General features: G+C 40.7%; 1 protein-coding gene across 2 annotated transcripts; it reads left to right on the top strand.

Annotated features, from left to right (window-relative positions):
* Positions 1-5,187: 5,187 nt before the first annotated feature.
* phka2 (phosphorylase kinase, alpha 2 (liver)) lies at positions 5,188-18,199 on the top strand. Of its 2 annotated transcripts, XM_030771394.1 has the most exons (31): positions 5,188-5,739; positions 6,648-6,806; positions 6,946-6,993; positions 7,173-7,341; positions 7,727-7,809; positions 7,906-7,986; positions 8,090-8,188; positions 8,426-8,572; positions 8,824-8,877; positions 9,060-9,182; positions 9,318-9,413; positions 9,533-9,640; positions 9,951-10,029; positions 10,241-10,375; positions 10,462-10,571; positions 10,914-11,058; positions 11,175-11,253; positions 11,824-11,975; positions 12,248-12,418; positions 12,647-12,753; positions 13,004-13,140; positions 13,327-13,483; positions 13,682-13,761; positions 13,896-13,974; positions 14,185-14,314; positions 14,831-14,932; positions 15,280-15,398; positions 16,354-16,407; positions 16,977-17,204; positions 17,485-17,685; positions 17,925-18,199. In XM_030771394.1, exons 1-31 carry the CDS (start codon positions 5,662-5,664, stop codon positions 18,096-18,098), a joined length of 3,684 nt encoding a protein of 1,227 aa, XP_030627254.1. In that variant the 5' UTR covers positions 5,188-5,661; the 3' UTR covers positions 18,099-18,199. The 2 variants fall into 2 exon arrangements, with proteins under 2 accessions (XP_030627254.1, XP_030627255.1); XM_030771395.1 differs by lacking the exon at positions 16,354-16,407.
* The last annotated feature ends 9,194 nt before the right edge of the window (positions 18,200-27,393 follow it).

The raw sequence follows: 27,393 nt of genomic DNA, 5'->3' as shown, positions 1-27,393 counted from the left end.
GCCAGACTGAATTTCGTAAAAATCAACTGAACGCAGCAGAGAATTTTGCCAGTAAAGATAGGAGTTTTTGGTTCTCTAGTGCAGTGTTTCTCAATCCTGCTCCTTGGGGGGGGGGGGGGGGCCTCTGCATATGTTCTATCTATCCTTGGTCCGAACACACCTGAGTAGTGTAATTAATATGCTCTAGATTAAATCAGGTGTGCTCAGCCAATCGAAAGTGCCACTGACGAGTTCAGCCAGGTAGGTAGGGCAAGGAAAGATGGAAAACGTGCAGAGCAGGGGTCCCCCAGGAGCAGCATTGAGAAACACTGCTCTAGTACACAGTTCTGCCAGCAGAGGGAGCCTTCTCCCAGTTTATGTCCTGAGTCATCCATCAAATAGCCAGGACAATACGTGCATTTCAGTTTGCCAGGTTTCAAGTTTCAAGTTTTATTGTCATTTACTAGATAACAATGTGGACATCATTATCAACAATGAAATTCTTGGGCTCGGGGGCCAGCTCAACTTGCAAGTGTAGCAGTTAAATAATAATAATAATAATAATAATAATAATAATAATAATAATAATAATAATAATAATAATAATAATAATAATAATAATAGGTTGACTTACTGACAGGAAAATAAAATGATTGACAGCTTGTTAAAATACATAATTTTGGGAGTTGATGGGTCATTGGTCGGGTCATATTTTTCCTTATCAATAACCTTAATTCAAGGTGCCATGTCACTCCTCATTTGATGTTGGCTGTTGCACGCTTAAGCCTGGAGCACACTGCTAGCTAGCTAATCACTTGTAGAGAATTTGCTAGAAAGTAGCAAGAATGTACTGAGACAATCCTCTACCTATCACAGGCTTTTATCTGTAAAATACAAACAGCATATGAGGTTTAACTACTCTAGATTTTGAACCATGACACTATTTGAATGGAACATCACATCAGCATTCCAGTGGTCTCAAACAATACCTTGCCTGGACCAGAGGATGTTTCCTCCTGCAAACTGAGTCAGTGGCAGTACATTTGTAATTGGTTACTACTGAAGATTGGTGCTTGCTTAACTGCCCAGTGTTATAGGTTACCACTTTGGAGACAGGCATCAGCTGGCTAGGTAGAGTGCACTTTCATTTAGGTCTTACACACCTTATTAGTGTACTTTAAACATATTCAATCTGAGATATGTTGCCTCAGAGAGAAATAATAACTGGCAACTGGCAGCAAACACATGAAATAGCTGGGGATGTTTGATGAGAGATTTAGAATGTACAGACACTGTCTGCTGTGGGCCATACCTGCAGAGCAGTTCTCTGGCTTTGCTTGGTCCCGGCCGGTGCTGTTGGAGCGCAGTAGCGCACTGGATTGCGAGCGAGTGGTAACACTGCTCCCGGATAGCGTTATGACTGCTGGTGTCCCAGTGCGGCAGCTCACTGGCATAGCGCCATGCCACCAGAAAGTACTCGAGAGCCAGCTCCCACTCACCGCTCTGGAGAAGCACTTGTCCAACTTCCTGACAAGAACGCTAGAAGAGACAGCATGCAGGGTTCACACATCAGATAATAAAATTCATTCAGTCTGTTCAAATGATCAGATTCATCAGTGCTTAAGGCAGGATTTGCCGATGATAAAGAGCAATATATTTCATTTTCAGAAAGCTCAAACTAAACTGAAAGGTCAAACCCAACTAAAAACTACAGGTAGGCGCCGCATAATGTTTCAGTCAATGACAGACCACACATACGACAATGGTCCCATAAGATTATAATGGAGCTGAAAAATTCCTATCGCCTAGTGACGGTGCAGCCGTCGTAATGTCGTAGTGCGACCCATTACCCACGTGTTTGTGGTGATGCTGGTGTAAACAAGCCTTCTGCGCTCCCAGTCATATAAAAGTACTGTATGGCACATTCAGTTATGTACAGTACATAATACTTGATAATGATAAACCAGTAACATAGTTGTTTATTATGTATTTACTATACGGTACTTTATATCATTATTTTAGCAATAGGCTATACCAAATAGCCTAGGTGTGTCGTAGACTTATACCATCTAGGTTTGTGTAAGTACACTCTATGAAGTTCACACAACGACAAAATCGCTTAACAACACATTTCCCAGAACGTATCCCCACCGTCAAGCGACGCATACCTGTACAAACCTAAACTACAAAATGCAGTGTTGGTGCATGGTATATTTATATAATCATTGTTCATGTAGTAAAATCCAAATTAAATCACTAAACAGATGTCCTTAACACATGAACATGGTCAGTTTTCAGACCAGCAGACTCACTTTGAAAGCCATTAAATGTGTATAGGCCTTCCTGTAACAATGAGCATCTCTGTTGGATCCAAGGCGAGAATAAGGAATAGATCTGTAAACATTTGTCTTCTTGTGGTGCAAATCTTCCAGTAGTACCTTCAGGTCAGACCTGGGTAGCCGGGACCTCTGCTTCTGCGGGGAAGAAGGATATAAAACAATTGTTTCATTCATTATAATACGGTGGCTGCCCTGAGAAACCATTCAGCTGAGCCATTTCACTAAGGTAACTGAAATGTCAGGAGACTAAAAAGATAACTTTGTCGCCACCAGTGAATGGTCTTAATTCTGCTACATTTGTGATGTTGTGGATTTACCTGCTCTATCAAAATAAGTGAGCTTAGAAGCTGCACAAGCTGTTGTTTGGATATATCGGACTGGGATTCCTCTAGCACCTCTCCTTGATTCTTCCACACCAATTGACTTTGGATGACTGCCTCCACTGCTGGGGAAAAAACAATCCATGTTAGGTTCACATAAATAATAAGAGATTTTTGAATTTTCAGTATGGACACTCAAATCACATACATGGCTGGACATGCTTAATACTGCTGCTCAGCTTGTCTGTTCTTGTATGCCAAGATACTGGAGTCATCCGGGCATTTAATACATCCAAGTATGATCTCCGTACACGACCTGAAATGAATGAATGAACAAATGAATGTATAAATAAACGGGGGGAAAAAAGCCAGACAGACAGAAAGAATTCAGTTTGGATATATATGGGATAAACAGTGTAAATTACACACAGTCTCATGCTTACAACTCAGTGTGTTGAGGCTGTCTGAAACAACCATGGCAGATCACAAAATATACACAGAAACTGAATTAGTTCATAGGTTTATTTGCATTTTTATTACTTAAGCTTAGCTGAACTGCAACGCAACTGCAAAGCTGAACTGGTCAGAAAGAACATCAGAGCATTTTAAAATCTGTAGGCATTAACTAGGTGTTTTTTCCCCCCAAGAGACATAATGTTATTCATACCAATTCAGAACAATGCTATTCAACAAAATACAGATTTACGTGTATTTGCATGCTGATATGTTACAATTCTTGCCAAGTTCTCGTTTTACTTCAGGAAGTTAAAACTTGTTATTCACAACGAATGACGTCCAGCGCCTGTAAGTTACATATGTATTCAAGTCATGAAAATGAAAAGCCTAATGTATAAGATCGTTTATACATATATCTGACACCTAAGTTATCTGCTCAGAACAATTTTACCACGGAAATGATTAAATGCAGTGTCACAACTGGAGGTGTTGTTGCAAATAACAAAAGCTCGTTCACATCTTGCTAATTTTGGTGGGAACATTTCCCCGCCAGCAGTTACCCTCTTGTGGCTCTGACTAACTAATATGAAACTGGAATAATCACGTAGCCAAAGGAAAAATGAGTACATTCTTAATAATCATTTACGATAAAATACAAATACATTATCTGAAAATAACACCAAAACTTTTAACCCGGTCACAACACAAGCTAGTTAAACTGACAAAAGGCATTATGTGATGCTAAACTAGCTAACAAGTGGCGCAACTTTTATGGAGGGAATTGCATGGCACATACAACATTGTGCATCACTCTCTCATCTTTGACTCACCTGTTATTCTTGGCTGAGGAGCGGGGATTTCCACTAGGACGGGTCTTGCTTGACAGGTGCTTGCCATTTCTTAGACTGTCAGCGTTATAAACTTTAAGAACCAAGTTTATCGGCCCCCTATGTACTACTTGCTACTGGGTAAGTTCCTAGGTCAACGCGCTTGTGACTAAGTTAGCCAGTTCTGAGTAAGCCTCCTTTGAGTTTGAAAAAATTGTAACTTTATGAGTTGAGGGAATAATTGTACAAAAAGAAGCTCCTTCAAGCGAGAAAATGACAAGGATCATAAAGGACCTCGTTCTACACCGTTCCTTTTAATTGTGACTATCGTTTGCGCCAAAGAGCCCTTTACCTCCCCCAAGTATTACCCTCTCTTAGAAAATGCAAATACAGTGGATGGCCTCCGCATTTTAGCAAATCCTCACTCTACCATTTACCGCGCTGGGCGTGGTTTTGTTTTTTGCAAAACAGATTGGTTATCGTCTGAGGCGCCACTTGAACTGTGATTGGACAAAAAATGGTTGAAACAATGTGGTTACAGCCATAGTAAGATACTACACGAGGAACAACATTTTTCAAAGTAAAGGTGTATCACCGTTTAAAGGGTTTTACCGAATTAATATTACAAAATCCTCTCTCTGGTTAGTAAATTATTCGGCTCTGACAATGCATTAGATAAATCTTTTTACAAACTGGCTGATGTATATTAGCTACTTAATGTGTTGTCAGAGCTAAATAAGTTAGCCAGCTCAAACTGATAAATTATCCGTTTCTTACCGGTACCAGTATTTTCATATTTGGTGTCTTGTTCCTTTGAAATGTACACGTTAGATAGAGGTCAGTAGTAAAAATGCGTAGATAATGTATTGAACTCTCTGGCTTGTAATTTTGGTTAGGATTACTGGAGTTAGATTTTGCTCACACATCATAACATGATATAAATGCAATAGTAATACTTGTAAACTCTTTTTATCTTTTTGTGGTTAACTGAATACTTTTTTTCAATACAGTAACGTGAATGAACTTAATTAATTCAAAGATCACAAGCTGAAATGCTTAAAAAATATGTGGACGCTGTTCTTTGTAAACTTTCTGGTGCATTTTGATCTCCTGTTGTGTCGTGTTATGCAACTAGTAAACTTAACTGGAACTGTCAGACCACCGCAGCCCGACTCTTAAACTCACAATATACGCATGCGTGCGCATGGGCATAAACAGTAGGTGGGTGTGTTTTAATGGATATGGTGGAGTGATAGAGCACCGGGTCTTGTTGGTGTCGGCTATCGCGATTATCAGTGTGTTCGGATATAACCCATAGAGATGTTTGTCATATAGCAGTCTGTTTTGTCAGCAGTGTCCAAAAATAACGTTGCATATGATAGTGTGCGAAAAGACTGACTCGCAGCATCCGTTATTTGTTTTGGTTATTTCCGTAAATAACCGTCAGAGATTCATTTGCCGCTCCAAAGAGGATGGTTTGGGACGATCCGTTTGACATTTGTGATTAGCTGACGTACAGTATCATTCCGTCTCAGCTGGACAATGCAAATCTGAAGTGTTCCTCGGTTAGCTTTGTAATGTGGCCGCTGAAATGGCACCGTTAAATTAATGATGGATGGCTGTTGTATATGCTAATGATTTGACAGCCTTTCCTGGTGCAAGTCGTTGTCCTCTCTGTCCCACCAACAAGGAAGCAGAAGTTGGTTTACAGAAATGTTCATAATTTAACCAGGTGCTAGAATGCGGAGTCGAAGTAATTCAGGAGTAAGATTGGATGGTTTCGCGAGGCTTGTTCAGGAGACAATTTTGTGCCATCAGGTAAGTTTGAGAGTCCATGTTGCTGTAAACAATGTGTTTTTCAAGTCTGAGCAGATCGCTGTTTCTGTGGAAAGGGATCTGAACTCAAATGGTAGAATTCATCAGGTCAGTGGCTAGTGATTGTCATCCTCAAGTCGTGTATATCTAAAAAGAATGAGGGATAAAATTCAGAAATTTGTGGAATATTTGGCATGACTCCAGTAGTATGCCCTTACATTTGCTTGATGTGTTAGCCTAAAAATAAACAACCAGTGAACAAAGGTCACATTGAAATATCCTGGGGGCTGCAATAGCCAAGGGATTAGGAAAAATATTTGCATTGTCTTAACCTTTTGAATTCGGACCGGAAAAAAAAATACCGTTCTTCCGATGACGAAACTGTTTCTGACAACGCATTAGTCAGCATTATCTTAACCTTTACCATCATCTTTAACAGTTCGGCTACTGTTTTCCTGCTTTGTGGCATTAGATTTTTCTTTTGAAATGTATACGTTGGTTAGAGATCAGTTATAAAACGTGACAAACTGGGTCAATCATTTATTCAGCTATCAAGCTTGTAATCCTGGTGTGGGGAATCATTGGTGTCCGATTCTAAATTGGCAGACAAAAACACTGGAGTTTTTGTCAGGCAGCCTCAAAGCTAAGGTTCTGGATTTTGTATTATTGAAGGACTCAGGTTGGCTAGTAAGAAGATATTCAGATCTGTAATCCAAGATAACAGACATGTTTGGTAAAAGTGAGATTTTACAAGTGAAGTTCTTCTTTGGATTACTAATAATGTTTGAGTCTTTGACTGTCAGATTTATTTATGGGTTTCTGAGAGGAAGTTGCCCATAAAGTTATTTCTTACTCGCAACATACGCACCATCATTGTCCCAATCTGTTAAGTGACTTTGGCTTTAATTTAGAACCCAGTCACTGGCCTTCTTCCAGCCAGTGAGCAGCAGAAGGATGCCTGGGTCAGAGACAATGTGTACAGCATCCTGTCGGTGTGGGGCCTCGGCATGGCCTATCGCAAGAACGCAGACAGGGACGAGGACAAGGCCAAAGCTTATGAGCTGGAACAGGTGAGAAATAACTGTAGGATGTTCATCAGTTTTTTAGACGTGCACGATACAGTCACAAACTCTATCGGCACTTGGCGTTCTAACGGATAAGATGTGTCATCTGCTGCTGAAAGTATAAACAAAGTCTTTCATTTTGCAGAGTGTGGTAAAGCTGATGCAAGGTCTGCTGCAGTGTATGATGAGGCAGGTAAGCTGTGCTGCACCATTGCTTCATTTCTTAATGGCTTAATGGCATTGGAATGACATGTGTTCTGTGGTGGTCACAGTTTCTTGTCGTCTGTCGCGCAAAACATTGGTCAGTGTGAATGCTTGAGCTCTTTGCACATGGGTGTTTTGGGCTGACTGAGCATGTGGCTATTGCTACAGGTGGATAAGGTGGAAAAGTTCAAACACACGCAAAGCACCAAGGACTGTCTGCATGCCAAGTATGACACCCCCACCTGTGCTACAGTTGTAGGGGATGATCAGTGGGGGCACCTGCAGGTGGATGCCACCTCACTGTACCTGCTAATGCTGGCAGAGATGACTGCATCAGGTGAGGAGAGTGTTCAGGGAAGCTCATCAGCAATATGCTTACTGTATGTAATCTGCTTTGCTACTTTATGGCCACCCTTAAGCTTTACTTGAAGGTGGATATAAAGATCAAAATAGTGTTCTTTTTTCACCATCTTCTTATTTATCTTTTATTAGTCAAGTCTCAGCATCATGTACTCCTAGTTTTTCCAGACGAATGTTCATTTCTAAGAATTTATCAGTCGGTGGAGACGTCAAACACAAGAACATGATTGTGAAAAGATGACACAGAATCTGATCCACATAAGGCTAAAATTTCTAAAAAAAAACGTCTCTTCAGGTAGGTTTCAGTTAGGTTTCATTTGTGCTTGGTTAAACTTCTCTGCAACAATTTTTTTTTACTGCAGGTCTGCGCATAATTTCCAACTTGGATGAAGTGGCATTCATACAGAACCTGGTTTTCTACATTGAGGCTGCGTATAAAGTTGCAGTAGGTTTGAGTTGCATCTCTTGGATATGCTGTGTTTTATCCACTGACTTTTCCTAAAAATGAAATACTGAGTGCTGTACTTATGTCTCAACGCAGGATTATGGCATGTGGGAGAGAGGGGATAAAACCAACCAGGGAATTCCTGAACTGAATGGAAGTTCAGTGGGAATGGCGAAGGTATCACAAGAGTTGGAAAAATAACCTTCTAAGCAATGTTTCAGGTCGCATGTTTTAAGAACTAGGCTTAAGATGACCGTGTCTATGTATCGTGTTTTAACAGGCAGCACTGGAGGCCATTGATGAGCTGGACCTGTTTGGAGCACACGGAGGACCAAAATCTGTCATTCATGTACTGCCAGATGAAGTGGAACACTGCCAGGTAACAAATAAAAATCTCAAACCAGACCCTCAAAACGTTTGATTGATCGACCGATTGATGTGAACACAAAGGTTTATGGTCACACTGTATAATTTTATAGTTTACAGCTGTTAAAAACAGTACAACAGCACTAAAAATCATTCCAGTGTTTCTGCAACTTTTTCCACAGAAAGTGAAATTACACTGGAGCACTTCTCTCCCCTCAATATTGCTCTATTGTCTTTTATCTCCTCCTAGTCTATTTTGTGCTCCATGCTACCCCGAGCCTCCACTTCAAAAGAGATTGATGCTGGACTCATGTCTGTCATCTCCTTCCCCGCATTCGCAGTAGAGGACGCTGACCTAGTCAACATCACTAAGAGTGAGATCATCTCCAAACTGCAGGTACTCTGACAAAGGCCAGGGAAAACAGTGTGTTGGTTTCTTGCTTTTGATTCAGAAGGTATGTGTTAAGTTAGTTAGTTAGATTTATTGTCCCCAGGGGGAAGTTCTTTTCCACAGCACTGCACACCGGGAAAATAAACATCACACTGTCACCATCATATGGTACATGCATAAATTAACATGAGGCATAGAGATGCATGAAGCATTGAATAATTCTTTTTTTTTCCTCTCTCTCTCTTCTTTTTTTTCAGGGACGCTATGGCTGCTGTCGATTTATTCGGGATGGATACAGGACTCCAAAAGAGGTAAAGCTGATAACTAATCACAAAGTGTCATGTTGTGTTTTGGCATTAACCTGCCCTTTAAAGAGTCATGGAATAATCAGAGCAACTAAACAGCAGTATTTTGTCACTAACACTTTGATAACAGCTGACTCTATTAAAAATGATTCTCTAATATGAACATTGTGATTTGATGCCTTTGACAGGATCCTTCAAGGCTCCACTATGACCCTGCTGAACTAAAACTGTTTGAAAACATTGAGTGTGAGTGGCCGGTCTTCTGGACCTACCTTATTCTGGATGGCATATTCAATGGAGACCAGGTTCAGGTATGACCATAATAAATCCTCTTTTCTTTCTCACACAGTCATAATGACAGGTGTGGGACAGTGGATGGTACAGAAACATGATCCTTTTGCTACAGGCAGAGTATGGCCTTCTAACTGACACATAACTACACACAGGTGCAGGAGTACAGAGAGGCCCTGGAGGGAGTGCTAATCAGAGGGAAAAATGGAATTCGGCTAGTACCTGAGCTCTACGCTGTACCCCCAGACAAGGTAAAATCTGATTCTTGGATTAGTTTGTACTATGGTTAAAGTTAAAGTGGTCATTCAATATTTCGGCCGGGGAGGAAATGTCTTAATGGCGTGTGCCCCTTTTTTTTTTTTTTTTTTAGGTTGAAGAGGAATACAGAAACCCTCACACAGTGGACCGGGTGGCCACAGGTCAGCTTCCTCACATGTGGGGACAGTCCCTCTACATCCTTGGCAGCTTACTGGCAGAGGTACACAAGAGGGCAAACTTGCCTACAGTTAAAAAAAAAAACTTCCTGGATCACGTCTGTGCATCCCAAAATATATTCAGTCCAAACTGATTTTCTAACCTGAGAGAGTGCATGGCATGACTCAGACATCCTTGTATTCAGGTCATATACAAGTCATTTAAATTTATTTATTTCTTTTATCGAGTACAAGAATGAAATAATCAGTGTGTCGTGGCATACATCTCTTTCCTTTTTTGAGCACTGATTTCTGCATGATTCTCACTCAAATCATCGTAATAATGTATAAAAAAAAATATTCTCTTAAAATAAGGGATTTCTGGCTCCTGGAGAGATAGACCCTCTAAACAGAAGATTCTCTACATGTTTCAAACCAGATGTTGTCGTGCAAGGTGAGTGGAAGTCTCGGTTTTTGAACCTCTGTATCACAGTCAAATATTCAGCCTGACCTAAATGTAGTCTTGTTTCAAAAACGTTGTCAGATAATGATGGTGCGCACTAAAAGGAATGTTTTACCCCTTATTCATTTTCAGAGGTAGGTCACCTGCCTGTAATCCCTAGGGGAAATGTAATGAAATGAGTGGTGTTATTTTTTTTGTTTAGTAAGTGTTGTGGCAGAGTCAGAGGAGATCCAGGAGCTACTTAGGGACCATGGGATTGTGGTTCAGACCATAAGTGAGGTCCTGCCCATTAGAGTCATGCCAGCCCGCATCCTCAGTCACATCTATGTCAGACTGGGTAAGTCTAACACAGCTGTTTCTCCAAGTCATCAGCAGTACACGGTGTCATTTTCTCTGTTATTGATTTTGATGTGCTTCTCACAGGAAACTGTAAAAAGCTGAATCTGAGTGGACGGCCCTACAAGCATATTGGAGTTCTCGGAACTTCCAAGTTTTATGAAATTAGAAACCGTACTTACACTTTCACCCCACAGGTACAATTAACAGTAAAGCCTCTCTCTCTTTTTCTCTCTCTCTCTCTCTCTCTCTCTCTCTGTCTTTCTTACTTTTCCTCTTTCTTTCTTTCTCTCTCTCTGTCTTCATTTAACTTCATACCCATAACTTCATTAATTCTCTGCTGAATTTAAATATAATTTAATGTAGAAAAAAATTTCATCACTCCCATAAGGTTACAAGATTCTTTAAATCATTTTCCTCACCTCTCCTTGCTACCATGCTAGTAAGGCAGTCTCTTTGTGTTGGAACCATGGGAGATTTGAAAGAGAAATTGAAATCTCTGACAGCATTGGGTTTTTTTTTCTCACTCTCTCTTCAAGTTCCTTGACAAGCATCACTTCTATTTGGCACTGGACAACCAGATGATTGTGGAGATGCTGCGGAATGAGTTGGCGTACCTGTCTTCCTGCTGGAGGATGACCGGAAGGCCCACCCTCACTTTTCCCATAACACAGAACATGCTGGGTAATATAACCAGAAATTCATTTTCATCTCTCAGTGAAATATCGTAAATACTTTGACACTTATGCCACTCAAGAGTAGCAGAGACAAGCACAGAGAATCTCTCTACCTTCCTGCAGTGGACGATGGAGAGAGCATTGACCCCTGCATCTTATCCACATTACGCAAGCTTCAGGATGGCTACTTTGGAGGAGCCAGGTCTGACAGAATAAATTCTCCTATCACAGTCACTCATGTTAAATCCAGTACTTGTGGGATACAACTTGTCAGGGATCTATCCATTCCTGCCTGTTCGTTATCTCCTTGTTTGTGTGTGGTATACTTGACTTACACCAGCAAGCCACTATTCCTCTGTCACTCTGAGATGCATGTAGAGTAGTCTGTTTTATTTTTGTCAGATGATGTTCTTCTGGAGAAAACATTATATTTACCTACAGAACACCTACATGTAGGGAGACTGACAGATGTGTGCGTACACTTGTGTGTGTGTGTGTGTGTGTGTGTGTGTGTTTCTCTGTTTATCCAATTAGTACATTTTATTCCCTCTTTGCCAAATCGCCATTGTAAACAAATAATACATCATTTGGACTGTGTGGGTCATTGTTTTACTAAAACAGAAGAATGAACACAGTTCCATAGTGAATGCATGTGTTGAATCGCAACACATGTTCATTCATTCAGTTAACAGATGTTTATTTGTTTTGAGTTCATATGAAGCAGTCCAAGAGATCTCCTTGCTCATGTCTTGTTCATTTCTTCCAACCGCAGGGTGCAGATGGCCGACCTGTCTACCTTTCTCACAACCTCCTTCCACACCCAGCTTAGTTTCATGGATGCCGATGCAGATGACCTTCTAGAAGAGGATGAGGAGGATGAAGAGGATGAAGTGACAGAAGTTGATGATAGTTATGCTCCTTCAGGTGTCTGGGTTCATTTAAAGAAATATACCTGTCTGGAAATCTAAACACTATTGTTGACATTGAACCTGTTAGGCACTACAAATGTCTGGGCTTAGGATGCTTCTGATACTGCTTAGTGTCAGACTCTGCTACTGTTAATGAACATAATTCCACTGTCAGTGATAGTGAGTAATTGAAAATCATATTCCATTCGCAGCAGAACATACCAGGTTTGTCTTTTTGTTTTTTTGTTTTTTTCACTATGTTAATAATGTCTTTTTGATTTTCCACAGGAGGCTCAAAAAACATGTTTGACGATTACCTTTCCCAGCTACTCCACAGCACGGCCACAAAAACCCATTTGCCTCCCATCCAGGGGGGGCAGCACCATGTCTTCAGTGCTGAACACACCACCAGGGACATCTTATCTTTTATGGCTGAAGTTCAAGGCTTAAACATGCCTAGTAAGTCTAGCCAGATTTCAAGCCAGTCACAGAAATGTTCTCTCCTTCAGACGCTGAGTGATCTGATTAGATGAAATTATGAATTGATAGATGCATTAAAACAGTTGTCCTGATTTCAGATCTTACAGCTATGTCTAAGTGAGCTACGCTGTGTAATGTGTGTTGTTTATTTAGTGTACTGTGACCTTATAGAAAGCCTGAGTGTTTGCAAATAAATGTGTTATACAGAGGCCTCCTTGTATTTGCCTGTGACCCCCATCATGAACAAACACCGCAAATCTCTGAACCTGCTGGTGGTTCCCCAGCCACACCACCACGCTCACCATCCAAACAAGGCAAGTTTTCCCATCCTAACGCGTCCTGACGTCCTAATGCATCACATACAGTCCCGTGCGTGACGAAAAAAATTAACCAGTATCCCAAACAATTTCTTAAAAAAATTGTAGATTTTTCAGTCCTGACCTCCACAGTGAATGGATACAGAAAATAGTTAAGAGAAGTTTTGCCAGTCTTTTCCCCCCATTAGAATAAGTGTGTGTGTGTGTGTGTGTATGTATGACTGTGTGTGTTTTGATTCCTCACTAGGCCCACTCCACTACTGATCTGCACTTGCCCCGTGATGCCCATGGTAATACAGACTTTGCACATTTAGTGAAGCAGCTGAAGGAATGCCCTACCTTACAAGACCAAGCAGACATCCTTTATATCCTCTATGCAATGAAGTGAGTAACTCCCTCTTCCTCTCACATACACGCACACGCACACACACACACAGTCCTCTAAATTATCTTTGCTTAAATTTTTACCTAATGTTTATTGAGACACTTACACGTCTTATGAATGGTGAAAGTAACACTGACACAGAATGGAGCTTGACGTGGAGAGTTATAAGTGTTTTTCTTATGCAGGGGAGCTGACTGGTTGGTTAACACTGGGGGTCAGGATGGAGTGACAGTCCGATCTCTGTTGGAGGAGCTCTATGTTAAAGCAGGTACCTCCAAGGAGTGGGGGCTAATACGCTATATTTCTGGCATCTTGCACAAGAAGGTGGAGGTACTGGCAGAGGTGAGAGAGGCATCGTCACCTTCACCATTACGCTGTTAGAAAACCGTTTGTTTTCTGTCTAGAGACCCTTATAAGTGTAAATAGATACAAACATGTTCTACAATGTGTTAGTAGCAGAGGGTATTAATCCTGCATTTTAAATCCTGCAGTTAATCTTCACACAGATGTGTTTAAGTGTGTGTATTTGTGTGTCTCCAGGCCTGCACTGATCTCATCTCCCACCATAAACAGCTGACCGTGGGGCTTCCTCCAGAGCCCAGAGAAAAGGTTATCACAGCGTAAGTGTTTTTGGGTTGTCAGGAGCTATTCGCTTACAGTACCTTTATCTAAAATGGGGTGAAAGAGGTGGAGTTATCAATCTTATTCAGTTTTGAAACTTGCCTTTGACTTGTCTTCCATCCTTCATTTCCAGGCCGTTACCCCCTGAGGAACTGAGTAATTTGATTTATGAGGCCAGCGGACAGGATATCAGTATAGCCGTTCTCACTCAGGTAAATGCACGAGACAGGAAAAAGACAAACCAATCAAGTGGACGGTTCGATTCTCACCCGTCAAAGTTTAAGATCTTAAAACAGTATACACTTCCTACTCAGTAATAAAATTTAGTCACAACTAAAATAACTACCCAGCCAAACAAAGTAACTGAAGAGTTTTTAAGTCAGTGCTCACATTATCTTTGTTCTGCCCCTTTGCTGTTGAAGGAGATCATGTTGTATCTGGCCATGTACATACGTTCCCAGCCAGCGCTGTTTGGAGATATGCTGCGTCTGCGTATAGGCCTCATAATGCAGGTGATGGCCACTGAGCTTGCCCGTAGTCTGCACTGCTCAGGTGAGAGCATCAGAGTGGAACGACGGTCACTGGCCTGTTCCCACTCCAGCCAGTTCATCACACAACCCTTGTTAGAGTTCAGAGAAAAACTTGACATTTTCAGTTAAGTTTCAGTTCTAGTGCTGCTACCATAATGGATGTAAATGGTATTCGCTCTGTACTTCGTGGTAATTGAAAATAACTGTCATCCTGGTGTTGTAAAGAATAGGTGTATTTTGATCACTGGGAGTCAAAAAGCAGGAACAACAGAGCTGTTGATTCAGTTGTGTTGAACTCATATGAAACAATCACTTGTTCAACTGGTCTTTTTTTAAAAGTATATTATATTACTGAGCAAAGAGTTAGTGTGATATGACTCTTAGTAGAATTTAAAACTGAATAAAAATGTCAAATGAGGTATTGATAAAGACAACATAAAAGATATACATTTTCTTATGTAGATATAAAGTACATATTTGAGGTTAGTCTGACCTGACTATGCCTTTGGTATTCACCGTCACTCTGCTCTGCCCGTAGGGGAGGAGGCATCAGAAAGCCTGATGAATCTCAGTCCATCAGATATGAAGAATCTGCTCCATCACATTCTGAGTGGGAAAGAGTTTGGTGTGGAGAGGAGCAGTAAGTGTGTGTTTCTGTGTATCTCACTAGTTCATCATGCCCTCAAATGAGTATCTGGTCGCAATGCAGCTACGCAGCCAAGGGAACCTGGTCCTCTTACATTAACTGAAAACCAGCCCTGTCTCCCTGTCATTGTCAGAATCCACTTTGGCTACCATAAAACAATCGTGCCGCTTTGCATTTGTGATCTCTTTGTTTAATATAAACTAAGGGAAGCTGTTCAAAGATTAGTGACAACATATTGTTTTATTAGGTTTCTTGTAGGGGTATATCAGACAAAAATATTACAGGTTTTGTGTTACATTTAGAATTACAGTGCGAGTAACCTTCCTGTTCTGTATCACAAGTGCGTCCCATCCAGTCAACAGCCACAAGCCCTGCAATCTCCATACATGAGCTGGGTCACACCGGCGCAACCAAGACTGAACGCACCGGCATCAGGAAACTGAAGAGTGAAATTAAACAGGTAGAGAAAGAGAGAGAGAGAAAGTAAGCATGAGAATGTTGTGGGTGGTGGTTCGGTTAAAGGAGAAAATAGAATAAACCGAACAAGTTGTCATAAACATGTAAATGACAACATGATAAATTGAGCGCAATTACTTTGTTATATGACCTGAATGCCTTTGTTCTTTCATTTGTCATGATCTCTGTTCTGTTTAATTAATCCAATCTTTATTTTAGTTCTTTCCCAGAACAGTACAAGATACTTTAACTGCATGGCCATATATTGATGTTTTGCCATCTTTTTACTCGCAGGAGGGTAAATTGATCAAAATGTTCTTTCCAGAGGTTATTTTATGTAAATGCTTTTCACCTCATTTGAATTACAGCTGGATGACTCCAGGCCAATAAGCGTGGGTTGATTTTGTGATGAGTTTAATCATGGGCATGTTGTCTCTTCACACCGCAGAGCTTGCTTTATACGTAATACATGCTGAACATACATCGTAGACCACAAGTATAAAGTCATTTGTATTTTTAGTAACGTATTAAGCCACATTTAACATCACCTTCCTTCATAACTCTGTGTGATCAATTACTAGGTTACTGTTGTGACTAATATATTGTCATGCCCTTGAGGAGTCTCAGTGGATGTTCATTTTGCAGATTTGGTCGCTCACAATAAGTTTGCCGTAAAATATATTTGACTCCGAATATATTTGAATTGCTCATTGTTTACCTTGCACTTGGACTTATCAGTTACGAATTTATCTCATCCAGTTTGTACTGTCAAATATGCGACGGTATGGACGATTCTGTAGAATTAAATAGAAGTAGGGCTACTCCATGTACTTTCTGATAGCAAGCTGAGGTCCAGGTCTGAAGTCTGAATGGGCACTATTAGCTCTGACATTTCTTATCTCATTTATCCATTACTTCATTTCCTTCATTGACCATACATTATGCCTTTTTCCCTGTAGATCTTTAGCAGTGTTCAATCCATCGGCAGTAATGTCACATCCCCTCGTTCCACGGTAAACTCAGCAGCCCCTCGCACTTTTCTATTCATCCCTATAGGATAACAAGCTTAAATGAGTTTCATAAATCAACAGATGATATAGATTTACTTCTGATACTGCTGTTACACAGATAAACAAGTCAAATCTTGGAATATTTTTAGAGAGTGGTAGGTTAGAGGCCTGTATTGGCATGTCACATGAATAATACTAAATGAGTCAGGCCACCTACAATCAAACATGTGTGCAGGGAGGTTTTGTAGGTATAGATTGCTCATATGGTGAGATGAAATATTTATAATGAACAGCGGCGAGTTAAACAATTGAGTCATTTTAAAAATTGAACGTAAACCCATATACACACACGCACAGCCATTTACTCCATGTTACCATTTTGGATGCTTCTAGTAACAACCTTTAACTTCCATCATATGTAGTTTGCGCACAAAGCTTCCATTAATAGTCTGCCTGATCAAAAGCATGTAGCTATTTTAAGCATGTAGCTGCACAATAATCTAGTTTATTTGTGAAGGAATATTTCCAGGCACATTCATATTGTCTGTGTATGTGTGTATTTACACATACAGAGGTGTAGCAGTCCCTCTACCCCTAGCGGGATTCTGTCTCCAGTTGGTAGCGGTGACCCTCACCTGCAGTGGGAGGAGCGGCAGGGTCAGTGGTTGCGGAGGCGCAGGCTGGATGGAGCAATCAACAGGGTTCCTATGGGCTTTTACCGGAAAGTGTGGAAGATCCTGCAAAAATGTCACGGCCTGTCCATTGCCGGCTACGTGCTGCCCTCCTCCACCACTCGAGAGGTACCAGAAAAACACGGAGAGCTTCATCGTGCTTTCACTCATGAATGGAAGGCAGATAGCGTATGCTCAGTCAAGTGTATTATTGCATAAGTGAAGTGTATGTAGTGATTTAGTAAAGCGTTTGCCAGTAACAGTCTTCGGGCCCACGAGGATAAAGAAACGGTTTTTTTTTTCAGAATCAAGTCTCAGGTAAAAACAAGTTTAGTACAATCTGCAGTAAAAAATCAAACACGTAGATGATTGACAAAGCTTCTCCTGTGTATATGTGTTATGACTGTAGATGACGGAGGGTGAGATCAAGTTTGCCGTACATGTAGAGTCAGTGTTGAACCACGTACCCCAGCCTGAGTATAGGCAGCTACTGGTGGAGGCCATTATGGTTCTGACTTTGGTGGCAGACATGGAGATCCCAAGCATCGGAGGTATTATTCACATCGATCGCGTTGTCCACATGGCCAACGATCTGTTCCAGCAGGACCAGGTACCAAAATTTGATTCCTCTGAAGACCATTAGCCATCAATTTCAAGTTAATTTATTGAACATGTCAGTTCAGAACTCAGAGCTAATTGAGTAATAGTCACAGAAAACAGTAGATACTCCACAATTTAAGGAATGTGATTTCTCACAAACTCCTAAACCTGATGCCATCCATGCTTTGGACGTACAGTATTTCCACTGCAAAATTTAGTTATGAAATATGATCTTTTGTTTTGTTGTAGAGAGCTCATGGAGCCAATGAATTCTTTCTTGAGAAAGATCCAGCAACGGGAATCTGCAACTTCTTCTATGACAGTGCCCCCAGTGGCAGCTATGGCACCATGACGTACCTCTCAAAAGCTGTGATCACTTATGTACAAGACTTCTTGCCAAGTACCAGCTGTCTGATGCAGTGAGGAGAAACAGATGAAGGACAATTTACCGGAAACCAGACACAAGGGAACCAGTATGTTGTTGTTACAGTAAAAAAAAAAATATTTTTTTTGGTGGGCTTTCATTTCATTTAAAAAAGAAAGTGACATAAGGTGAATATTTTTCAATGGACCACTGTGATCTACTGTTTTTAAAAAAAAAAAAAAAGTTATAGTATCTAACTTGATAAATGGATAAAACCTATTAAATGTTAGCTTTTAACTGACTACTGCATGATTCCAGAGAGTTAATTACTTAAATTATTATTTATCTACACAAAATATAATAGGTTATAGTAACTCTTATTGTATGAGTGTGTGTTTAACAAAGAAATGTCTAATATACTCTTGAAGAATAGAGATTTGCTGCATGGTTTTCATGTGATTTGCACCAAACGTTGAATGTATTGGGTCTGTGGTCCATTTACCTGAATGCAGCTCATTCATGTTTTGTGTCTTTCCTTTTAAGTTAGTCCATACCAGTCTGTTTTGTCACAAATTTTTAGGTCACTGCCAGAGTAGATACTTAGCATGATGTAGCATGCTAAATATTAGAGTTGTGCTGAATATGTGATTAAGGTCATTGCAGAAAAAATCACTTCCTTTTGGCATAAGCATTGCGTCTTAGGAGTAACACCATCAGTCATTAACATTTCCTGAAAGTTTTTATTTGTTTTACATTTACATTACTACTATTCCTGCCTGATTGAAAACTACTGTGGAGATCATTCATATTTTCTTTTGAAAGGGTAAGACATACAGGTTAAAAAAAATGTTATGCACCACTTTCTAAATATATTTTCATTTAGATCTGTATACAAATGCAGTTGAAAAAAAAAAGTTTTAGTATGTTTTTCTTACATTTGTATTTAATTTACATTTAAATGTATGCTCATTTAGTTGGAACCACCAGACACCATAATACCTCGTTGTGTAAAATCCTTAGCTTGATGAAAAAGTTTGTTTTCTGATTACTGTGAACATAGGTTTCATAACACACACAGAGTGGTGAGCTTCATTACTTTGACACAACTGTACATCATCAGCCATACATATGTTCTTTTGCAAATAAACTTTTAAAGGAGAAATAGTAAATCAAATGTACTCTATTTGTTGTGCAATCATGTAACAACATACATTAAAAATGGATCCGTGCAGCTAGTCTTAGTGTGTTACTTATCAGACTTAATCTTGATGTGTGTGTGTTCCTGTTTCATGAACTAACAAAAAGCCATCCAAAGCCTTCCAAACATGTATGGAGCCTTCCATGTCAAACTAATGAAAAGCTCTGTCATCACTTGTTGGTTTACTGCCACCATAGACTGAGACAGATAATGACAACATTAGAAAGTAAAAATAGTTCCACATTTAAAAAGAAACATCTCAGGTTTTTGTGATCAACCACATTTGAATTTATTAACACAAGCGATGAATAACTGGCTGAGCCATGATGTCTATCAGTCTCCCACTCAAATAGCAGAGGGTGCTGAATAAATTAAAAATCAGAACAGTACTTTCTCTGTCTTTAAAGACCGTCTTTTTGCCTTTACAGGTTGACATTTTCTCCTATTAAATGGGTGAATTCGGTGTGTTTTAGGACAAGCACATTTGTAGCCACCTATCAGATTAATGCAGAGATGAGAGCAGCCACCATTCTTCAGTTTGCACTCGTCAATATCTAATAGAGAGGATAAAAAAAAAAGATACATGACTAAGTAAACGTACCTTTGTGGATGTATCAGGTGTGTGTTTGTTAAGGGGTGTGCGTGTGTGTGTGTACTATTAATGTTTAAGACATGTCACCGTAACTACATGAAGGTTTGCCAACCTTTACAGCTTTGTCCTTCAGGGTGCTGCTGGTATCCCCTGGGGCAGATACAATGATGGGAGCCAGGTAGGTTAACACACTTCCACTCACACCTATGCTGCATCTCTGGCTCCTGACACTCATTGATGTCTGAAACCAAGAGGTTCAAAAACTAATAAACCAATGAAAATCAGTTCCTTCCTGTATCACATACTGTTATATTTTTTTTTCCTTCTTTAGTTTTCCCTCTTGCATCTTTCTACATCATACTGACCTATGCAAAGCCCTTTAGTTGAGTCTGCCAATGTTCCATTGACATGCTGTTTCCTGTACCCTGATGGACATTCTGCAACGCAGCTTCTTCCATCCCCAGCTAGTATGTAACCATGGGGACAGGAACACTGGAAAGAACCTGGAGTGTTCTGACACCCACCAGCACATGTGCCTTGACCTTGGCTCTCAGCACATTCATCTACATCTGTGTTCACAGGTCGAAGAAGAGGAGAGAGTACTAGTTTGGTGAAGTTGTAGTTCAAAAGACCTCTTTTGAATTGAATAAAATAAAATCTCGAAAATATCTGTACTCAGATTTTTCTTTCAGACTGCAGGTAGTTCAACTTTGAAAACCAAGGCTTAATGACCGTTTCAAACATTGACCTGGTCTAACCTAAGCAGCGGCCACCTGCAGAGCTCAGTATGTACCCAGTGGGGCACTGGCACTGAAAGCTGCCTGGCGTGTTAATGCAGCCAAACGAACAGCTTGCCTTGCTTATGGGTAGCCGGCATTCATCAACATCTGTGCAAAAACAAAATGAGGTAAAACAGCAGCAAAGCTAATTTTATGGTACTACATATTTCATGTTTGACCTGGCAGCTTGGGATACAAGCATTAGTTTAAATGTGAATGTGTAAACATGCCATTTCACCATGTCAAAAGTGATCAATTTAACAGTAATAACTTCCATCCAAAAAGTGATAAATTACACATGGTAGCAGTGTATGACGTCAAATTTTGATCTTTAAAAATTGTGAAATTTGTTAATGAGTCTTCACAAACTAAACATAAAGAGAATAATAAATAACAAGATGTCAAGGAGGAAGAAAGACATTTCCAGAACCTAGGCATGTATGTTGGTCCGTTGCCAGCTGAAAGCCTGACTCACAGAGACATTGGTAACTGCCCGGAGAGTTGGAGCAGATATGGGCACAGCGACTGGGTTCAGAACACTCATCAATGTCTGTAACAGTTCAAAGCTTTGACAGGTCATGCTGAGATTGCAAATGCACACATACAATACATTTAATCTTGCAGAACCAATAGGAAGACCTTATTACGAATTTACATTATAACTGGAGGAATGAAGATCAAAATGCCATCTTTTAGGCCCTCAGAATTTAAAAAGTAGGACTTCTCTCTTCGCATACTACAGGTGAGGATGAGACAACCTTACCAGAGCAGGACTTTCCATCAGAAGACAGCTGAAAGCCTGCCCTGCAATGGCACCTGTATGATCCGAAAGTGTTGACACACACCTGCTGGCACTGGTGCAGCTCCTCTACGCATTCATCCAAATCTACAAAAACACACATACACACACACACACACACACGAGCAATCAAGGGCTAATCATGAAGGACCTAGACGACCACACACAAACACACACGCACCCACACCTCCACTCCTGGGCTGTGAAAAGCTCTTGTCAGCTCCTCCCATCCCTGCACCTGTGCTGTGATAAAAGACCTCCTCAACTACACCTCATTGCCATGGAAACCACCCCCATAACACCTTTCATGTTTTTTTTTTCCCCCCAGAGTGGTCTCATGCTTTGATGGTGTCAGCACTCTCTCACGCTGCATTTCAGCACGTGTTTACATCTGTGCATTCACTATGTCTTTTCATGGGAGATCTGTGGCCTGCCAGATCATCTACAAAGAGAGTAATGCAAAAAACACCTGCTTTACTGAAGAGACCATTGTGAGTCTGAGAAAACACGGGATAAAATGTGTTTATGAATTTTTAAAAAAAGAATAATTAAATGGAGTGAAACAAATCCTGAACTGCTGCTGAAAATATAAATTTTAATGAAAATGATGTCCATGTAAACAGCAATGCACTCTGACAGACCATTTTGTAAGTGAAGAGGAGTATAGAAATGCAGATGTGCTGTTAAACATATAACTGGAAATCCTGAATATTACACACAGGACAAGATCCAAGACATATGTCTCTGTTGAGGACAGAAATAGAAGGTTTAAATTATGTTCATCTGAACATGTTCTGCTCAAGAAAATATTCCCTTACATTGGGGTCAATATTGTCTGTCAGAGCTCATTAATCCATACGTAACTTTGCAGGTGAAAACTACAGGCCTGTTGACAGTGCACTAATGCTAGTGGACTTAAATTTAAGTATAACTGATAGCTCTCCAAACACATTCATAAATAACCAATGGCAGCATACTGATAGTATGTCTGATGGTAGTTTTTTCGGGACCCTGAGGTGGAAACTTTGATCATTTTTATGTCTTGGTCTTAGCTCAGAGTATATGGTGAAACATCCATAAAACAAATCCTCCTGCTGCAGCTTGCCCCTGCTGTCATTCATGACAACTATGTATATATGTTGTCAGTCAGGAATTTAGAGAACAGGAAAATAGCTCTTGAGGCAATTCTTTGAATTTCTGGGGCACAACACTACAGCTCGGACCCTCCACCTGGTTTGCTGGAGGATACATAAAGGAGAAACATACATGTCAAGGCCACAAGGGTACCCTGTTGACCTTGTACCATGATGTTTACACCTCACAAAGCAAAAAAGTAAAAAGAAATTCATAAAAACTGGAGACCTGTAATCACCTCTACAGGTGCGGTCATCTTCCAGGAGCAGGAAGCCAGGTCCACAGTGGCACTGGGCCTGGTTCTGATGGTCTACCCTGCAGAACTGAGAACAGCCACCATTGTTCAGTGTGCATGGTGTAAGCTCTGCAGGCATAAAAGAAAGGGTGGGGGGGGGGGGGAGCATGTCCAAAAACAGTTGAGGCAGTCAAATGGGTTCCACATAGCAAATGGTACATCATAGAATAAAGGGTGTGGGGATTAGATAAAGATGTAAAGTCCACATTGATAGGCATGTGTTGATATACCAAGTTAATATATTAGCAGTTGGAGCAGTTACACTCTTTTCAATAACATAACTTCAGGAGCCGGGAGTTCACTGGGGACACGAAGAGTTGTACTGAAATGACAGAGACAGAACTTATTTGCTCCACTCTCAGACATAGTCCAAGACCATCCATTTCCACATCCGCTGGCATTCAAGGGCCTTCTTTCCCTCAGTTTGAGCTAATGTTTTTAACAGAAAGTCTGGGGTCACCACAGTAATATTCTCTAGAATAAACACATCACTCCATCCCTTTCCTGATGCACTTCAAAACAAAATATTTGCTCAATCAGTTAAAAGAAGGGATCTTTTATATGTCATAAAGAGAGGCAAGAAAATTGTTTCATAGCTCGATTCAAAGTACAGCCTTAACCATAACCAAATTGTCTATAGACATACAAAGCAGTATGACAATTTAAACTGGTTGTAAATTCACTAGAAACACACTCTTAAACATTCTCTTCCATGTAGTTAAATACATAATTCAGCCACACCCTTTTTAATCGAGCCTAGTTTTACATAGATTATTCAAATGAGACCTGTATGTGGTCAAGTGAAAGAGCTGAGGACAGCATTTGGAAGAGCAGAACACTGAGAACATACTAGTTTTAGCAGAAATTCAAAAACATTTGAACAATTTACCTAAACATGATGGTGTGATACCACTCCACTGCCCGTTTTCTTGACAATAGCTGTAGACATCACCATTGGCCAGTGTGAAACCAGGGTAGCAAGTATACTGGACATAATGTTTATACTGCAATGGAGCAGGATTATCAATGGTACGGAAATAGAAGGTTCCATGAGTAGGTACGGAAGGGTAAGGGCACACTGGCCTTCGTTTCTCTGTTTGAGGCATGGGAAACTCATCTGTTGTAAAATTAAAATCTGCCATACTTGGGAAGCCTGTTATCCTTAAGAGCTCATGAGCACTGGTTGTTGTATTCTCTTGGCTTTGACTGTTAATTAGAGATGTTCTATTTCTTAGAAAATGATTAAAAAGCCCACCAAGAGTGAAATTTATTGAGGATCTAGTCTGTTGACTTGTATATTGTATTGCCAGGGAATCTATATTTTCTGCAGTGGATTTATCTATTAGTGTGATGTGCTTCTCTGTTCTCGATGTAGCCAACTTTTTGCTCTCAGCAGGTGAGTGTAGATAAAGCTGTCTCATTGTCACATCTACTGGCTCCTTTGAAGGTTGTTTAGGATCTGACAGGGCAGCTGCTGTCTGTGGCCCCATACTAAGCTGTAAATCACCCTCAAGCCCTGGTGATGAAGTCCTCTGGAGTTGAGGTCTTTTAGCATGGAGCCTAGTGAAGACTGGTGGAGCCTCACTGTAAATAATGTCCTTAGGTGAAGGTGAAGGTGCAGGGAAAAGGGCCTTATATCCAGAGATAGTGGACTCAAGAGAGCTTGCTGGAGGAAGAGTGGTAAAGTCTTCGGGGATATTTTCCTTAATGCCATAAGTCTGAGAACGCAGCAACCAACTAGCAGTGTCTGACATTACACTGTCATTTGTCATTTCGGTGAACTGTTTGGGTGTGCTGTCAGTGATGGCATGAATAGGTAGGTCTCTTTCAGTATGACCTGCTTGAGAATTATTAAGAACCATTCTAGCACTGGTGTTCAGTTTGAGCTCTGTGGTCAAACTTGAAAGACCATTCTTTTCACTTGCTCCTGTGGTGCTGTAATTTGGAAACTGCTGTGATAAAAGGGAGCTTTTGCGAGATTGTCTGGGTCCACTCACAGTAGTGTCAATACGACCAAAGCCAAGGGTAACAGCAGTACTTTGGTGATTTGTTTGATGTGAAGAAGATATTGCTGATCCTGTGGATGGATGTGAATCTCTTGCTGTTAGAGATCCATTGTCAATTGTCTTAATCTTTTTCAAGTGTACTGCTGATTGTAAGACTGGATCCGCATTGTACTCTTCGGTTATTATTGTGGCCATTGACCCAGGAGTGACTGGCACTCTCTGATGTGGTACGCCTGTGCCAGAAGTGATGGAGACAGATCCCTCGTGTGCTGATGATTGATAAATGATCTCTGATGTAGGTGATTTTTCTTCAGGCAGAGATCTCACTTCCTGGGTGACAGTGACAGCTGACTCATGAGGGCTTGCTGAAGACTGTGTAATGGAAACACTGGTTGATGAGCTTGTGGTAGGACTTGCTTGAGGGAGTGGTGGAGGTGGAAGTTTGGACAAGTTTCTCATGCTGTTGTGGGGTTCCTCAAAGATCTCAGATCTTTCTTTGCCTTGTGTTGACATTTTATCATACCACCCTCTCATGAGATGACTTTTTGCCTGAGGGTTTTGAAGTCCATTTAGCACTTCACCTACTCGACGTGCTTTGGAGTGTGGTTCAGCTGGTAATGCAGGCCTAAGGAATATGTCTTTGGGGACAGTATTGGCAATGATGTTAAAGTGAGATTTTAAATTTTCCTTTAGCATGGATGGAGCATTGGGCTTCTGCGGAAGCTTAGAATTCAATATGTCCTTGTGTCTCAGGCTAAGAGAGCCCATCAGGTCTGACTCTAGAATAACAGATGAAGACAGAGACACATATTGATCTTCATGTCAAATTTTTTCAAAATCACATCTTAAGAAAAGTGTAATCATTGTGAAAATAGGCTGAGAGCACTCACCTTTACACACAGGCTTGGTGCCATTCCAGGTCTTGCCCTTGCAGTAAAGCAGTGGAGAACCAAAGAGACTAAAGCCAGTGTCACAGCTGAACACCACCAGAGAGCGGTCCTGTGACATCACACTATTGCCATGTTGCAGAGCCCCAAGGCTGGGACATCCTGAAGCTGCAACATACATAGAACTTAGCTACAAACAAGAATGCAAATTTAAAAAGAAAAAAAAAAAGTTTGCGCAAAGCAAGACTTCAGATTTCAGCAAAATGTTCTCCATCTAAGATGCTTACTCAGAATTTGGACAAAATTTGGCATGCCTGGACAAAATCAAATACATTTATCAAACCTAATAGATTCATCTCTTCGGATACAGACTATAACTTCACACACCAACACAGAGAGGAGGGTCTCTCATCCACTGTCCCGAGACACAGCTGCTAGTGTGGTATCCATGGATCCTAAACCCTGGATTGCAAGTGAATGTGACATACAGCCCTCCATAGCGAAAGAAGGTGCGGCCATTTTCAAGGTGTTTGAATCCACCACAGCTGTCATCTGCATCGCCTAAATTAGTATTCAAAAATAACATTTAGAAAACACTTCCATGCAAAAAAAAAAAGCTTGTAAATCTAAGGTATATAGATCTTATACATAAAGTTGATCTTAGTCACGCCAACAACCGTAGTGTCAAAAAATGTCCACAATACTTTGCATGCCACCACCAGTTATATTGTTTCTTAAAACAATTTCTGACCTCTCACTAACTTCTCTGCCATAGAACATATTGCCATTAAGAATTACAGACATTGCTGTTTTAAGTGGTAGTACCTGTAGTGAGAGGAAGGGTGAGAAGCATGGGTAGCAGAAGCCGAGGCAAGGCAAAAGGCAACAGTAGGAGCAGCGCTATTTGAACCGCCATAGAAAATCCAATGTTGAAGGTCTGTAGACCTGTGAGTAAGCTCCCCTCAAACTGACAGCACATTGGGGAGAGGCCTCATGTAGAGGCAGGAAAAGGAGGGGAGGGGGAACAGAACAGCCGATAACACTCCTCTTTATTAATGCAACCTCCTCTCCAGCAAACACACCCCCTTCAAAACAGGCTAAAAAAAAAATACTAGTGGATAAAGTCTCCACACTTGGGAAATGGCAGACAAGTACAGAGATACAGATGTTTTGTACACTTCTGAAGGGATACATACCTGCTAGAGTATGTCTCTGAAAAACTGCATTTGCAGATGGTGTGTCTGATGTTTTAAACAGAGCTATGATGGAAATAGCGCTACCATTGGCAAAACAAGGGCTTGTCTGAGGTCTAGGTTTTGAGAAGGGGCAAATACAGGACAGGCAAGATGACTGATGTAGAATTAACTGCCTCTCTTTCCAACCTCAAAACACTTATGCCACCTGGAAGTCTCCTGAGTTAGCGTGGGTCTCTGGAATTTACTCCTCGTAAATGCTGGAGCTGCCGTTTGCTTATGGTATTGCTGGGAGTGCTTTGCGTAGCAGACATTCATATTGCTCTCTAATTACAGGTCTGCAAGCATACATGCTCACACCGACACAGAATTTTTAAAGTTAAAAACTGTTAATATTTACAGACCTTCAAATGAGGGGGGAAAATGCATTATAGCTGAAAGCTTAAGGGTAAACAGATCTACTAGCATTAA

This window comes from Chanos chanos, chromosome 4 (genome assembly GCF_902362185.1).
Source record: "Chanos chanos chromosome 4, fChaCha1.1, whole genome shotgun sequence".
NCBI classification, from domain to species: Eukaryota; Metazoa; Chordata; class Actinopteri; order Gonorynchiformes; family Chanidae; genus Chanos; species Chanos chanos.
This window is presented reverse-complemented; position numbering and strand designations above follow the sequence as displayed.

Excerpts from the sequence above, each read along its gene's own strand:
- phka2 (XM_030771394.1), top strand. The coding sequence starts at position 5,662 with ATGCGGAGTCGAAGTAATTCAGGAGTAAGATTGGATGGTTTCGCGAGG. Across the intron at positions 12,419-12,646 it reads TCAAGGCTTAAACATGCCTA|AGGCCTCCTTGTATTTGCCT; the intron begins GTAAGTCTAGCC and ends TGTGTTATACAG. Across the intron at positions 13,762-13,895 it reads AGAGAAAAGGTTATCACAGC|GCCGTTACCCCCTGAGGAAC; the intron begins GTAAGTGTTTTT and ends CTTCATTTCCAG.